This window comes from Pangasianodon hypophthalmus, chromosome 11 (genome assembly GCF_027358585.1).
Source record: "Pangasianodon hypophthalmus isolate fPanHyp1 chromosome 11, fPanHyp1.pri, whole genome shotgun sequence".
Taxonomy (NCBI): Eukaryota; Metazoa; Chordata; class Actinopteri; order Siluriformes; family Pangasiidae; genus Pangasianodon; species Pangasianodon hypophthalmus.
This window is the reverse complement of record NC_069720.1, coordinates 1,070,535-1,086,628: the sequence shown is the minus strand read 5'-3', so window position 1 is coordinate 1,086,628 and position 16,094 is coordinate 1,070,535. Positions and strand designations below refer to the sequence as shown.

Here is a 16,094-nt window from a genome sequence, read left to right as displayed (position 1 = left end):
GTGTGAACCAAGAAAGTGTTAAAATACCGAACTCCTAATTATCTTAAAGACTTTTTACCTCTTCAAACAGACAGAGCGCTGCTTCATACAGAGAGCACAGACCGTCCGGAGTGCGCGTCGGCTCTCGCCACTGGCTCCTGTCCGCCGACGAACCCTGTGTATATACATATAGATATTTAAAATTTATTTAAATTATTCTTAAAAAAAAGTTTGCTGGAATTTCTTCAACTACAAACAACACTACTCTTGATGGAAGTTGTTTAAATATTATTATTTCTAAATTCTATTATTTCTAAAGCATATCTTTCTGTCTCCAAAGCAAGACAATTTCTTCTTCTGATCATAAAAGCAATAAAAATAAAAGGATAATAACGTCAGAAACAGGGATAATGTCTTATTTATAAATAAATAAGAACATCTGCTTAATTTTTTCTAAAATGTGTTCAGATTCGGTCGTATTTATAAAAACAGACAACACAAATACAATATAAGGTTCAAAACGACGCAAATGTTTTTCTTATAAAATTACGCGTTTTGTACGCCATCTTAATTCAAACTCGTCCTGCTAGATATTTAATTATCATTTTGTTCAATACGTGAATAAAAATTTGATCGTTTTGTGTTTTATATTATTGCGTCCTTTATTTTATGACATCGCAGATCGGGAGACTCTAACGGACGCACGCGAAGGACGTACCAACGATCGTCTCATCTGCATGAGGATGTTCATGAAGCAGTCGTATCCCATTAAGCCTTCCTGGTTCTGGTTCTGGTTCTGGTTCTGCTCCAGGTTGCTGACTCCAGCCGAGGCGGCCAGCGCCATCTCCACCCACTCCAGAAGATAACGCAGCGATCCTCTCTGCGCCGCTAAACCCAGGAGGAGCTCGCAGGCCAGCCTCCGCCCCACTACGTCCGCCCCGGACTGGCAGGCGATCACGCCCTTCAGGAAGGCGGTGACCTGCACCAGGCAGTCTAAGCCCATGGGCGGGATCTTGCTCTCGTTGGCTAGCGATAACGGCGGCAGCGAGCCGACTACCTCGATCGCCGTGGTGATGACGTCGTTGCAGAGGCTGAGGCCGGGCGCAGGGGTGGGCAGGGCCCAGCTCTGACGCAGGAGAGCGAAGAGTAAGCTCAGACCCGTGCGTACGCCCATCTCGATCAGCGCGTCTGTACTGGAGCGCGGCCGCTCGCTCGCCGCCTGCAGCTCGGAGGAGTTCAGCGCGCTCTCGCCCGAGTGCTGCTGCTGCTTCGTCTTGCCTTTGTCGTGGTACTTGCTTGAGAGAGCGTAAAAGACGCGCTGCAGCACCAGAAGACGTTTGCGCAGAGCGCTCGCGAACGGAGAGTCCGAGCACACGGTTTTGGCCAAAGCCAGCTGACTGGCCAGCAGCGCGTCCAGGTAGTGCTCCTGTTCATCACGCGACAGACACTCACGCTCGAAGTCGGGCAGCTGAGGACCTTTGAGGCACAGAACCTGCTGAGGAAGCAGCACCACCTCTTTATTAGCCAGAAGCTTGGAGTAGAGCAGAGCCACGCCCTCTCGCGTGGAGATGGACTCGCTGTCCTCCGAGATCCACGAGCTGTTCAGATGCTCCAACCATTTCAGCTTCACCGGCGGAATCATCGCAGCCATGACGCTGCCTCATTCATACGCACGCTGTCTCACCTGACGAGAAAAAAAAACACGTTAGTTACACATCTCACGCAGCGCTAACGTGTTTCATTCCTCTTACATGTTTTTTAGAATATTTTTTATCCATTTGTTGTTATATGTGACGTTGTGGAACTTCCGGAAAACACAAACAAACAGTCACTCCTTCACCAGCCTCTTTTTTTTTTTTTTCGTCTCGTTCTCTCTCGAAGTTAATAAGACAAAAAAAAAAAAAAAAAGCGCAGCTTGTTACAGAGAAAGCGTGAAGAAGCGTAAACTCCTCTATCCTGAAGATCTGCCTGTTACAAAGCGCTAACACTGGAGACTCCTTCCATAAATGTTCCATAAACGTGTCCTCAACATATCGTTTATCGATTACACGCGTTTTTCTTTTTAATCGGTGAACGAGTTGTTGCTATAGCAACAATAACGTGCTAGAACCCGTGATTTGCACGTTGTACATTATTTTAAACGCATTAGTGATGCTTTAACGGATCAGACGTGGAGTACGAGTCGGATATCTGCACTGATATCGGCCTGGATTCCTGGATTTGACGTTTTTCCGACTGATCCGTCGGTTTATTTTATGCCGTGGATGTGGGTGGTGTTAACGGACACGACAGAGGCGTGAGAACAGGAAAGAACTTCTCCTAAATCACACCATCATCAAATCTCTGAAATTTCTCACACCTTTAAAAAAAAAAAAAAAAGCTTGCAGAGGATCGATCTGAATTTAGAAGCTTTTCGAAAAGTGTGACTAAAAAACAACTGAAGATAAACTACAGTAGAGGAGAGGAGGAGAGGAGAAGAGGACAGGAGAGGAGGAGAGGAGAAGAGAGGAGAGGAGGAGAGGACAGGAGAGGAGGAAAGGACAAAAGGAGAGGAGGAGAGCAGAGGAGGAGAGGAAAAAAGAGGAGAGAAGAGTAGAGGAGAAGAGAGGAGAAGAGGAGAGGAGAGGTGGAGAGGATGAGAGGAGAGCAGAGGAGAGGAGAGGAGAGGAGAAGAGAGGAGAAGAGAGGAGGAGAGGAGAGGAGGAGAGCAGGAGAGGAGAAGAGGAGAGGAGGAGACAAACACAAACACAGACATTAACACAAACACAGACATTAACACAAACACAAACATTAACACAGACATTAACACAAACACAGACATTAACACAGACACAGACATTAACACAGACACAAACATTAACACAGACACAAACATTAACACAGACACAGACATTAACACAAACACAGACATTAACACAAACACAGACATTAACACAAACACAGACATTAACACAAACACAAACATTAACACAGACATTAACACAAACACAAACATTAACACAAACTCAAACATTAACACAGACACAAACATTAACACAAACTCAAACATTAACACAGACACAAACATTAACACAAACACAAACATTAACACAAACTCAAACATTAACACAGACACAAACATTAACACAAACTCAAACATTAACACAGACACAAACATTAACACAAACTCAAACATTAACACAGACACAGACATTAACACAGACACAAACATTAACACAGACACAAACATTAACACAAACACAGACATTAACATTAACACAAACATTAACACAAGCACTAACGTGAACACATGATTCATCGCTCCTCTGAGTCACGCTGGTGTAAATCAGGCAACTAGTTTGTTTATATTTAGAAAATATTGTGTGCAGATTCGAACATTAACAACAACAATAACAACAACAAGCGTGTGAGCGAGAGTAAACGAGTCCGGCGGTGAATGGCGTGATGTAGCTGAGGTGGAGGAACTGTCACAGCCAGGACTCACACAGCATGAACCTGACGCTTCTGCAGCTGACGTGTTGTTACGCTACGGTTCATATTTAACTTTAAAAAAACACACACTGCTTCCTGTTTAGGCCACGCCCACTTCTGGTTTTAACTCAAACAGAGACAGAGTGGTTGCTTTCCACCGCTGAAGTGCGTGTGTGTGTGTGTGTGCGTGTGTGTGTGCGCGTACGGTCATAAAACCACGTAAACAACCGCCGCTGAGTAAACAACTGATAAGTGTCTTCTGCTGAACACTGAGTGCAAAAGTTTGTGCACCCTTCACCTCAATAAAACCTCAATCATTTGTTATTTGTAAGAAGAAGTGTGCTGTTGAGTTTCACACAAATATATTCCTTCCTTATTCCAAACAAAACAAATATCAATTTATCAAATATCTTACAAAAGTTTCAACATTTTCAAAAGTTTGTAAAGGTGATAAATATATGATCTAATAACCATAATAAAAAACACAAATGTTTACTTTTATACAATTCTCTAATCTCTTTCACATCCTCTAAAGAGGTTAATATTTCAGCATTAATCCTAAATAACATTCCATAATGATTATAATAAATAATTTTCTGCTTAGAATAAACAATAATTGATTAATAATTAATTCACGTGTCGCATTAAAACAATCAATAAATGAGTTAATTAATATAATTTATCTCGTTAGCACACCTTTACTGACATAATAATAATATAATATTATATAATATCGGCATGAAAATACAGTGTATTACAGATAAAAACAACAATAACAACATGATCAATGATTTACGTTTAGATATTTAAAGCAAAATTAATAAATATTAAATGACAAGGCTAATTTATTTAACTGACGTTACTGGAAATCTTGCTAGCATGTTAGCAAGGCAGTGTGTTAGGGTTCGCTAGTTAAAGTTAGCCATGAAATTAACACATATAACAGTGCTATAGCTGTTAAAATGTTCACTCGGACACTGAATGGTGGTTTGATCAACAGGAAATAAAATGTTGTTGTTTGTTAATATCGAGAAACAGCTGATGCTAATTCCAGACAAAGCTAGCTCTGCTTGCTAACTCATTAGCCAAGCGCCAGGATATTGAGCAAGCTAGCTCTCAGGTGTTTTGACACAGTTTTAGCTCAGCTCAAATCATTACAGCCTTTAAAATATGGTTTAATTATTTGCTAAAAGTGTGCAGGTTTAAAGTTCGAGTCTCTGAAGGCCTTTTAGTGACTGGTGAAGCTTACCACAAACTGTCAGAGGTCTCTCCTGTGCAGAAAAAACAACAGGGGAACTCATATTTCTCCACTGCAAAGGTGCAAAACAAAAAAACCAAACCAGGCAAGGATGCAAAGAGCAGAACTAAATCTTATTTCTTTTTTTAAAAAAAGAAGTGTAAATAGACAGAGAATGAGAGAGAAAGAGAAAGAGACAGAGAGACAGAGAGAGAGAGAGAGAGAGGGTCTGCATTCATTCCACACCCTCAGTTCTACACTGAAAGCAGGGTTGCCAGATCTGAGCTCAAAAAACTCACCTTTCACCAAAAAATAAATAAATAAACATAAAGTTAAAAGCTTTTTATTCCTCTCACTTAGTGTTATAGACAAAAAAAAATGGGGATTTTAACTTCCAGGAAAAAAAAATCACAATTAACATTTTATCGATGATGACTCATCCTGTACTTGTCTTCTGTTCGTCCAATTAAAAGCTCTCTAGAGTGTATATGCCCCGCCCCCAGGGGTGTGTCTTGCTCTACAGTAGCTTCTCGTTAGCAGTAAACGCGGTTCTTCGGTGTGTTTTTTGGCTGCGCATCTTCACTCACTCCATCTGAGAATAAATGTTTGGAGTTTGAATGTGAAAATGTGAAAGTGGGCGGAGTTTGTGTGAGTTGGCGGTTTTTCGGAGGAGTGTTTTACCGACTCGGAGCTGTTCGATGTCGGAATGATGGAGAACGTGATTCCGTGTTTATTCTCCGTCTCCATCAGTAAGAGTCAGTGATATCGTTTATCTCCCACTCAGACGCGTCAGATGACGAACCTGCGGCTCTCCGTCACCATCGGCAACGCTGACGCTCGATCTCGACTCGAACACGTACGCCATAACTCCACACACACACACACACACACACACACACACACACACACACACACACGGCGTCTCGTCGTCTAGGATTAAAGTCGTCCTGGTTAAAGGGGACAGGCGTGGGTGAGAACTCCTCCACAGCTGAGAAAACTCTTCACTCTCCTTATAAACTCTTCACTGTTCTCCATGTTTAGCTACTTCGCTCTCAGGTGTGTTTTGATTGGACGGAGGTGTGTGGCGTGAAGTATCTCGAACGCTATTGGCTGTTGTGGAAATCAGGGAACACGCCGTCACTCTGACTTCCTGTTTAAAAAGGAAATACGTCGACATATTTTCACGTCCTATTACACGTGAAGACAATTTCAGGGTAAAGTTTATTTGTTTGTTTGTTTGGTTTCGCACTACACATAAAACATTAAACAAATCAAGAAAAAAAGAACTTTTTCGTTTATTGGTCAGAAATACGGTGACAGAAAAAGATTTTTAAAAATAAATTTAAAAAGTTTAAATAAAGTGTGTATAATGGGGGGGGGGATGGTGAGACATTGGGTTTTAATTTGTATTTTATTAAAATTCCCAAATGGAAAAATGCATTACATTAAGAAAAATACACACATGGTGTTCTCTAAATTAAATAAGAAGTCTTTCAGTTCAGTTCACACATTATTTAAAAGAAAAAGAGCTTTAAAATCAGTGAGAATGGCTTTAGGAGTGCGCCCTCTGTCGGACACGCAGGTGTATAAACACGTACAATTCGGTACAGAGGGAATGTCGTGGATCTGGCAACCCTGATGTCTGCCTTCCTTTCTGAGCCCCAGCCCCACGTCGCAGTGTGTGTGTGTGTGTGTGTGTGTGTGTGTGTGTGTGTGTGTGTGTGTGTGCGCTTATCGGAAAAAAAGCCATGACACGCAGAAACACAAGTCTGTACAACAAATGGACAAAAAAAAAAGTCAGCAAAATGAAATCCTTAAAAACTGATTAGTGCAGCACAAAAATAAACACTTATAGTTATATATCACACAGTTTATAGTTATATATAGTTACATATTACACATTTTATAGTTTTATATATATATATATATAGAGAGAGAGAGAGAGAGAGAGAGAGTTATATATTACACATTTTGTAGTTATATATATATATATATAGAGAGAGAGAGAGAGAGAGAGAGAGTTATATATTACACATTTTGTAGTTATATATATATATAGAGAGAGAGAGAGAGAGAGAGAGAGTTATATATTACACATTTTGTAGTTATATATATATAGAGAGAGAGAGAGAGAGTTATATATTACACATTTTGTAGTTATATATATATATATATAGAGAGAGAGAGAGAGAGAGTTATATATTACACATTTTGTAGTTATATATATATATATATACAGAGAGAGAGTTATATATTACACATTTTGTAGTTATATATATATATATATAGAGAGAGAGAGAGAGAGAGTTATATATTACACATTTTGTAGTTATATATATATATATAGAGAGAGAGAGAGTTATATATTACACATTTTGTAGTTATATATATATATATATATACAGAGAGAGAGAGAGAGAGAGAGAGTTATATATTACACATTTTGTAGTTATATATATATATATATAGAGAGAGAGAGAGAGTTATATATTACACATTTCGTAGTTTATATATATATATATATATATAGAGAGAGAGAGAGAGAGAGAGAGAGAGAGAGAGATAGAGTTATATATTACACATTTCGTAGTTTATAAATATATATATATATATATATAGAGAGAGAGAGAGAGAGAGAGAGTTATATATTACACATTTCGTAGTTTTTATATATATATATATATATAGAGAGAGAGAGAGAGAGAGTTATATATTACACATTTCGTAGTTTTTATATATATATATATATATATATAGAGAGAGAGAGAGAGAGAGAGAGAGAGAGAGTTACGTATCGTGTCTCATATAAACGCGTTTGAGAATCGTGATGTAATATCCACTCAGCCAGCGAATGAATAAACTCACGCAGATACACGTCAAGAGCTTCAGGTAATGTTTGACTCTGGACAGCAGATCAGCAGATCAGCTCCAACAGCAGAAGATCACATCAGGTTCCTCTCCTGTCAGCCAAGAACATGAATCTGAGGCTACAGAGAACATTGAAACTGGACAGCTGAAGATCAGAAGAGCGTCATCTGGTCTTTTAACAATCTTCAGCTGTCCAGTTTCAATGTTCTCTGTAGCCTCAGGTTCATGTTCTTGGCTGACAGGAGAGGAACCAGATGTGATCTTCTGCTGTTGGAGCTGATCTGCTTCACGGTTCGACATGTCGTGTGTGCTGAGATGCTTTTCTGCTCACCGCGGTTGTACAGAGTGGTTATTTGAGTTACTGTAGACTTCGCGACAGCTTGAAGCAGTCAGGTCATTCTCCTCTGACCTTCTCTCACCGATGAGGTGTTTCCACTGGATGGTTTTTGTTTTTCGCACCATTCTGCGTAAACTCTACAGACTGCTGTGTGTGAAAATCCCAGCAGGAGATCATCAGTTTCTGAAATCCTCAAACCAACAACCAAAAAGTCACCAAGATTCTGATATTTGATGTGAACACTAACTGAAGCTCTTGACTCGTATCTGCATGATTTTACACACCGCACTACTGACACCTGATTGGCTGATCAGATAATTACACGAATCAGCTACTAAACAAAGAGTCCAGTGAGTGTACAGTATAAAGTATATTACAATATGTATTTTTCTTTTTTTAAACACAGCAGAGAATCTTTCTGCTCTGTGTTCTGGTGTTTATAATCATCCAAAACGTCCAAGCAGAACGAAAAACAAAAGCTTTTTATCGACCCGCTCTCGGTTCAAATCCGAAAACCTGGTGTTCTCAAACTTTTAGCAGCTAAAGACCCATTTAACTGTCGAAAATAATAATAATAATAATAATAATAATAATAATAATAATCCAAGAACCTCCTCAGTGTAGATTATTATAAATCTGTACAATACCATTTCAGACTAAATTTTCTTTAAATATTTATATAAAGAAAAATATATGCATAAAAATATGAAGGGATTAAAAAAGTATTATTATTATTATTATTGTTGTTGTTGTTGTTGTTATTGTTATTAATGTTAACTATTAAATCAAATAAGTGAACATTATTTATACAGCTACTTGTATTCTATGTGAGGGAATGAAGCTCGGAGTAAATCTGTTTAATTCAAGAATATAATGAGCTAATAATTCTCAGAACTCAATAATAAATATAATAACACTGATATTAACCACTGTAATAAAATGTTTAAATAAATAAATAAATAAATAAATAAATAAATAATTATCGCAGACCTTCCAGCTATGCCTCAGGTACCACTCTGATAATAACAATAATAATAATAATAATAATAACAATACTTTTTTAATCCCTTCATATATTTTTTACTGTATATATTTTTCTTTATATTTAATATTTTTCTATATTTTCTTATTTTATGTATTTTAGAACAGTTGTATAAAGCATTTCACTGTACTGTGTATGGTTACGCATGTGACAAATAAAAGTTTAATAATAATAATAATAATAATAATAATAATAATACAGAAAAGCACAATTCATTTTTTAAAGAAAAAATTTTAATGATTAAAATTGCACTGATTATTTATTTAAATGAATTGAGCAGAAACGTCTTTATGATGTGAATTATGCGCGTTATTTACACTTAAACATGCTGATTTCAGGAATGTTTACACATGAGATCATATCCAGTCTAACAGCATTAACAAGAAAAAAAAAAAAAAAGAATAAAAAGGAAATTTTCAGTTTGTCTTATTTCAGGAAAACTGATTTATTTCAGATTTATTATTATATCCAGAAGAAAATTTGCGTAAAGTAAAGACCTCAGCTCTTTATTTTCACACTGATATCCTATTTTTATTTTGTTATTAAGTCGATAAAAATGAACGTCTGCGTCTGCGATCAGGTTTGTTAATCGGTTCTGTTTGGTGATAAACGCTCGCTCCAGAATTAATTCACTCCTAATCCGAATAATGCTTCCAAACACACGCTTAAAACCTTTTACATTTAAAGTTTGTCTTCTGAGAGAAAACAGGAAGTGAAAGCAGCTCTGAGCCGAGAAAAATAATTCTACTTTATTACAGTATTTTAATCAATGTATTACTGTGTTGTTTATTTAGTTCAGTATTATTTTTATTTCCACCTGCGATATTTTCTAACGCATTTTATCCGGTTCCTGATCTGTAACTGTTTATATTTTAGAAACAAAATAAAATTCATTAGAAAATATTGCAGGAGGAAATAAAAATCCCACCTGCGCAGGATTTATGAGAAATTCTTCAGGATTGAGAGGGAATGGGATTTTTATATTTTTTTTTGGTCTAAATCCCAGACACACCTCTAAGTTTCGTCAAATAAACAACAGCGGAACGATTTGGTTATTTTTTTTAAACGCAATACTGAGTCAAGAGGAAAAAAAAAAAAATCCCTTTAGAAGAAAAAAAAAAAACTCTGTTCAATACAAGCGAATTTTCATTGCAAGTCATTTCACTGGAAAGAGGAAAAAATTCTTGAGTAAAGCAAAGAATATTTTTTTTCCAGATTTTTCTGTTTGTTGTTCTGTTGTTAAATGATTTCTTGAATAGCTTTACGTTTTAAAAGTGGACGAAATTTAGGATGAAGTTTGAAATGTTATGAGAAAAAAAAAAAAAGAAAAAAAAAAGTCTCACCACAGACGAGAATTTACGTCTTTTAGTTACAGAAAGAAAAGAAGGTGAAAGCTACAGCAAAAACATCGATGTGAAGTCCTGAGTGTGTGTGTGTGTGTGTGTGTGTGTGTGTGTGTCATCCCAAGTGCACCAGGCTCATGACGGTGGTGTAGCCGTGCTGCAGCCCGTTAGCATCCGTCTGACTCAGCGTGTAGTTCTCTTTAACGATGCGGTCGCAGCCGATCTCGCCGTTTCCGAAGAATCCGAACAGAGGAATTCCGGGGAAGAGTTTGTGGAAGACGTCGGCTTCCACGTTGTGCTGGCCGTTGTAGTGGTTGTGTCCGCGCGCCACGCAGGCGAACATGAAGCCGAAGGCGTTGGACTCGGGAATGCCGACGGCTTTTAAGCGACGGATGGTGACTTCGGCCGCCGCTGGCGTGCTCACTTCCTGATCCAGAAGCACCGAGGCGCCCTGAATCCTGGGACCACTCAGAGTGAGACCCACCACGCCGAAGGAACCTGGAGAACAGCTGGGGAACATCACACACACACACACACACACACACACACACACACACACACACACACGCTTACTTTACGCCTTAAACATTTCGAACCATATTTTGAGAATTCCGCACATCAGCATTCAGATCTCAGATGTGACTACGGCGCTATTCGGAAGTTACGCAAGAGTTACGCAAAAGGGGCGGAGTTTTTTCCTAAAAAGAGGCGTGTCTCGGTTCCTCACGATTCTGATCTTGAACTTCGGCGCATTATCCTGGGCACGTTTAACTTACAGAAGATCGAATCGTATTATCAAAGACGCTGGCTTTATTAGATTTCCTTCGACAAATCAAAATAGCGAATTAAAAGCGTGATAAAATCACACACACACACACACACACACACGCTACAATTCCATGACCTCCATTTAATATCTCGTGGATTCATAGCCTAACTGTCAGTGTGCGATTTAAAAGCATAACTAAAATGTATAATAACAGGATGCGCAGGATCGAGTGCTATTCTGAATTCTGAATAATGAGCGCGGCAGCCATTTTGTTAAAATAAACCACTGATTAATGTGATCATTACAACTAGCACTATTAATGCAGTATATAACATATTAGACTCCTTTTAGATTTATCTCAACGCTCGCCATCTTCTCGTTCATATCATCATCATCATCATCTCAGTCTTTTTATTTTTCACTTTTAAATTCTCTCTTGCTTTTATTTTAGATCGCGTTACATTTGAAAGCATTGGGAAAAAAAAAATAAATAAAAAATAAAATTTCTTCTTGAGCCCGTTATTTTCTATCCCTGATTTTTTTCTGCGTTTAAAGGCGGTGGTTTGGACGCTGTTGAAAATCCGAGACTCGGAAACATCTGGCAACCTCGGAAAATCCATTTCGGCAGCCGCGTAACCCGACTCTGAATACCCGGAACTTTCCCTGCATAACGTTTAGACCTGTGAATACGTATGCGCGCTCTGTACGTAATAAATACCGTATGTAATCGGCGTATAACGCACCAGTCTCTCTGCTGCGGGAACACTCTCTCTACGTGACCCCCGGCGATGAGGACGTTGCTCCGCCCCAGAGGTTTCAGCAGCTGGTTAAGGAAGCGTGCAGCTCCGGTTTTGTAGGCGTCGTAGCCGAACAGCAGCACCACCTTCAGGTCGGGATTCCCAGCCAAGCCTTTAGAAACGACAAAACACCTGATCTGTTTCTGATCATCTCCGCTCTGAATTTGCATATTCATATATTCAAATTTATCAAGCGTTCAGGAAGACGTGCGTGTTCAGGATAAGAACCCGTTTTTACCCGCTTTCTCTAAAGCGCTGTTGCTGAGGCTCTTTTTGCAGAAGTGGAACGGTCGGATGTGAACCCCCTCCATCGCAGGAAACAGAAGACTGAAACCAGCTTCGCCCTCCATGAACTCCCGAGGGACGCGACAGGCCGGGTCGCTGGGGGTCACTGCGGACAAAACCGACAACGAACCGTCAGAAAACATTTCCGACTAAACAGCAGAACTTACGGCAAAACAGCAGAGTCATTAATTAACCAATAAACTTAAAAACGTAGAAAATTTAAATTGGTTTAAATTAAATTGGACGAATCAAACGCAACAGTGTTTTTTTCGTATTTTTGTATTTTAACCTGCTAATATAATATTTCTTCTTCATTTACATTTACAAATAATTTACAATTTCTTTATTACTTTTAGAAATAATGCAATTTGTCATGCATTTGTAAATTTGTTCCACTGATTTATCATTTATAAATTTATTTATGTATCTGTTTATTTATTTATTCATCTATTAACGTATGCGATTACTCAAATTTTACAAAAACAAAACAAAAACACTGGCGTAACAATCGCGTTTTAAACCACATGATTATCTGAATGACGAAAAATAGATTATAGAAAGAAAAATTCACCTGATATTTAATATTTAAAACCAATCAAGTTCAGAAAGCAGAAATTCCACTCTCCTAAAATAAAAAGAAAAAAATTTTGACTTAAATTTTGACTTAAATCGTAACGCTTGTTGTCTCTAATTTATTGAAAATAGAGCGTATAAGAAAAGAGATACGACGATATAATATCGATATCGTGATAAACTACGACGCAGAACACTTTTCTCAAAGATACTTTTATTTTTCATTTTTATCATTTTTATTTAAAGAAGAATCCCAAATTCTGGAAGCAGCTGCTTTAATGTTACATTTTTCCAATGTTATGAAAATATAAATATATAAAATGTTAAACTTTTTATAGATTAAGACATTTCTGTTGACATTAAATAAAGAAATCGAAGTAAATTTTGTGTGTTTTAAAGGCAGCTTGTATAAACCTGTATATCGTTATAAACATCATTATTGTGCATCGATTGGAGGAAAGTTTTTTAATTTTCCAAAATAAGTCATGTTTTTGAATTTTATACAATCCCACGTCTTTATAAGACGCTCAGGAACGTTTCATCACCAGGGACAGAACACGTGAGAGTTCATGTGTACTATTAATAATAATAAAAAGCACAGGACGATGTGTATTATTGAAGTCTTGTGTCAAAAATTCAGATATTTACAGCGACAAAAGCTACAGAACAGAAAACACGGAGGGAGAAACTTACACACGATTCCTGGAGTGACGACGCATAAAACGTCGCAGTTGCCGGGCAGCAAGCGTCGCAGCCTGTCCACGACGTCCGACTCGTCCTCCGGCAGACACCGCCTGGCTACGACACGGGATCACACTCGGGATCACACTCGGGATCACACTCGGGATCACACTCGGGATCGATAATCACAACGTTTATCATAAAGTAACAGTGACGTCATCTCACCTTTTTTATGTCTGAAAGAACTGTGATGTCCGGAAAAGTTCTCATTGTCTACCATTAACAACACCATCTGGGGCAGCAGGAAGACATTCTACAGAGAGAGAGAGAGAGAGAGAGAGAGAGAGAGAGAGAGAGAGATGGTAAGAGAGATGGTAAGAGAGATGCCAAGAGACAAGACAGAAATGGAGGGGAGAGACATAGAGAGGGTGAGAGAGAGAGAGAGAGAGAGAGAGAGAGAGAGATAGAAGGGGGAGTGGTTGAAAGGGAGGGTGAGAAAGAGAGAGAAGGCATGAGAGAGAGGGTCAGAGAGAGAGAAAGAGCGAGAGAGAGACAGAGAGAGAGACAGAGAGAGAGAGAGAGAAACAGAGAGAAAGAGAGAGAGACAGAGAGAAAGAGAGAGAGAGACAGAGACAGAGACAGAGAGAGAGAGAAAGAGAGAGCGAGGGAGAATTTGAATTGTAATAGTTGGTGAAAGAGGGATAAAACACTTGGGCTCATGCTGTTATTGGAAACTAATCAACCTCAGGACAGTGACAGTAACTCTGCTTCATCACACGACCCTGTGAGTATTTAACTCGAAGTAAAAAGATCAACACGAGCACTTGCGCTAATTAAATATTGCCTTTTCAACAGAACGTGTTTTTGTTTTTTTAGATAATAGCAAAAAAAAAACAAAAAGAAAGAAAGAAAGAAAGAAGATCTCGTGAGCTCTCGGACCTCCAGTCCTTCCTCCATGGCTCTGAGCAGAACGTGTTCTTCATATCGGGACGAACCAGAAGCCGAGAGCCAGGTGGTCTTCTGTCGCGTTCTCTGGACTCGCCGTGCGCAGTTCCTCCACAGCCGACAAACGCTAGCGCAAAGAGGGAAGGAAAAAAAAAAACACACAGATGATTAGCAATAAATAAAGAATAAAAATAGCGGAGTACAACATCAACATCACTTTTTCTATACGTAAAGGCTCTTAAATCTGCAGTAAAGTTACTAAAAAAAATCAGATACCAGAAAAAAGCGCAGAAATTTACCATCGACAAATAAATCACGATTTTTATTTATAAAATTTATAAAATATATAGCAAGCCATCGATACGATACGCCTCGACAAAGAATAAATAAAGTATAAACTCTTTTTTTTTCTTAAGAAGTAATTCTTGTGGATGTTAACAACAGTGATAGCAGCTAGAGAAATGATATAACTAACGTAGCCTCTATTACAGCTAAAGAAATTGCTAATGTAGCTAATTTACGTAGATATTCACGTAATGAATTAAGTTACGTTAGCTAGAGAAGCTAGTTCGTTGACGTTACATAAAGAGACCTCGACTGAACTAACGTTAGTAACGTGGCTTGGTAGCTAACGTGAAACGTAACGTCATTTTCCGATGAAAACGGCTCGTCAAAGCGACATGTTTATTCTTCGGAAGTTAGCGTAAGTACAAGTTAACGCAATCCACATATATTCTTCTTTAAATCTCGAACATTTGGTGTTATTTGGTGAAATGAAGATACTATATTTGACTATAAGAGTCGATAGCTTTCTTTAACAAATATAACAAAAAAACAACGTGAATTTTTTTTAAAATAATATAAAATTTCCTTTGAATATGAAAAATCAAACGCCTCGACCACCAACCATCAGTCCCCGAAACCCAGACAGCAGCTACAGCGCTCGGAAAAGCTAAAGAACACCCTGATACAAAATAAAAGAAATTAAGGAGGAAATAAAGATATAAATTAGCTATTTAAATTAGCTATTAAGTATCAAAGCCGCAGGAAAAGAGACGTGTTTTAAATCTCGATTAAAACACATGTTAAAATCGTCTTAATAAAGTTTACGCTACATTCACTGGATGCAAATTTAACGTACGTTACGAGTTTTGACGTTAAATGCTGATGCGTGTATATACAGTGTAACTCGTTTAAAGCGCTGTGTTTACTGCTGATGCTGCAGGCGGCCATTTTGTTTTGACGTCACTTCCTGAACTCGGGGTTGAGGAGACCATCCTGAGTTCAGAATTGAGAGGGTTTTTTTTTTTTGGCTTTTCCTGGTTGGAATTTTTTTTTTTAATTACTGACAGTTTGAACGCTAATGTGAATAAAACAGGAAAAGTTTATAAATAAAGTAAAATAAAATTAAAAAAAAAAAAAAAAAAAAAAAAAAAAAAAAAAAAAGGATTGAAGTTTTTGATCTGGACATGAAGTAAAGAGTTTAACAGAAATTAGAGCCGCAGATAAGAAGCTCACGTGGTGAAGAATCGGGAACGTCGGAGCGCCGCATATAGCGCCACAAATAGCGCCCCCAAGTGTCCAATTCTTAGCAAGTTATACAGAAAAATAAACATCAACAGACCGTTAAATACTTTCTTATTAAATATTCATGTCCAATTCCTGCTGAAATCTGATTGGTTGACGGTGGCAGTGTTTTTTGAAATAACCCAAAAACGGTAATAACGTTTACGGTTCCTGAAAAACACGTATCTGACCTTAGCTCCG

The 16,094-nt window shown here is 38.2% G+C and overlaps 2 protein-coding genes across 5 annotated transcripts in view; both read right to left on the bottom strand.

Annotated features, from left to right (window-relative positions):
• herc1 (HECT and RLD domain containing E3 ubiquitin protein ligase family member 1) overlaps positions 1-4,935 on the bottom strand; it is a 63,396-nt gene extending 58,461 nt beyond the window's left edge. For all 4 annotated transcript variants that reach the window (XM_053237935.1, XM_053237938.1, XM_053237936.1 and 1 more), the window contains exons 1-3: positions 4,700-4,935; positions 698-1,663; positions 59-154 (exon numbers count right to left, since the gene is read on the bottom strand). In XM_053237935.1, the coding sequence (XP_053093910.1) occupies positions 59-154; positions 698-1,630 (1,029 nt within the window). In that variant the 5' untranslated portion in view covers positions 1,631-1,663; positions 4,700-4,935. The remainder of the gene's footprint in view (positions 1-58; positions 155-697; positions 1,664-4,699) is intronic.
• A 4,210-nt stretch (positions 4,936-9,145) lies between these two features.
• fbxo22 (F-box protein 22) overlaps positions 9,146-16,094 on the bottom strand; it is a 10,520-nt gene continuing 3,571 nt past the window's right edge. Inside the window, exons 2-7 of the mRNA XM_026930285.3 lie at positions 14,322-14,454; positions 13,608-13,695; positions 13,395-13,499; positions 12,082-12,234; positions 11,790-11,955; positions 9,146-10,786 (exon numbers count right to left, since the gene is read on the bottom strand). Coding sequence (XP_026786086.3) covers positions 10,393-10,786; positions 11,790-11,955; positions 12,082-12,234; positions 13,395-13,499; positions 13,608-13,695; positions 14,322-14,454 — 1,039 coding nt within the window. The 3' untranslated portion in view covers positions 9,146-10,392. The remainder of the gene's footprint in view (positions 10,787-11,789; positions 11,956-12,081; positions 12,235-13,394; positions 13,500-13,607; positions 13,696-14,321; positions 14,455-16,094) is intronic.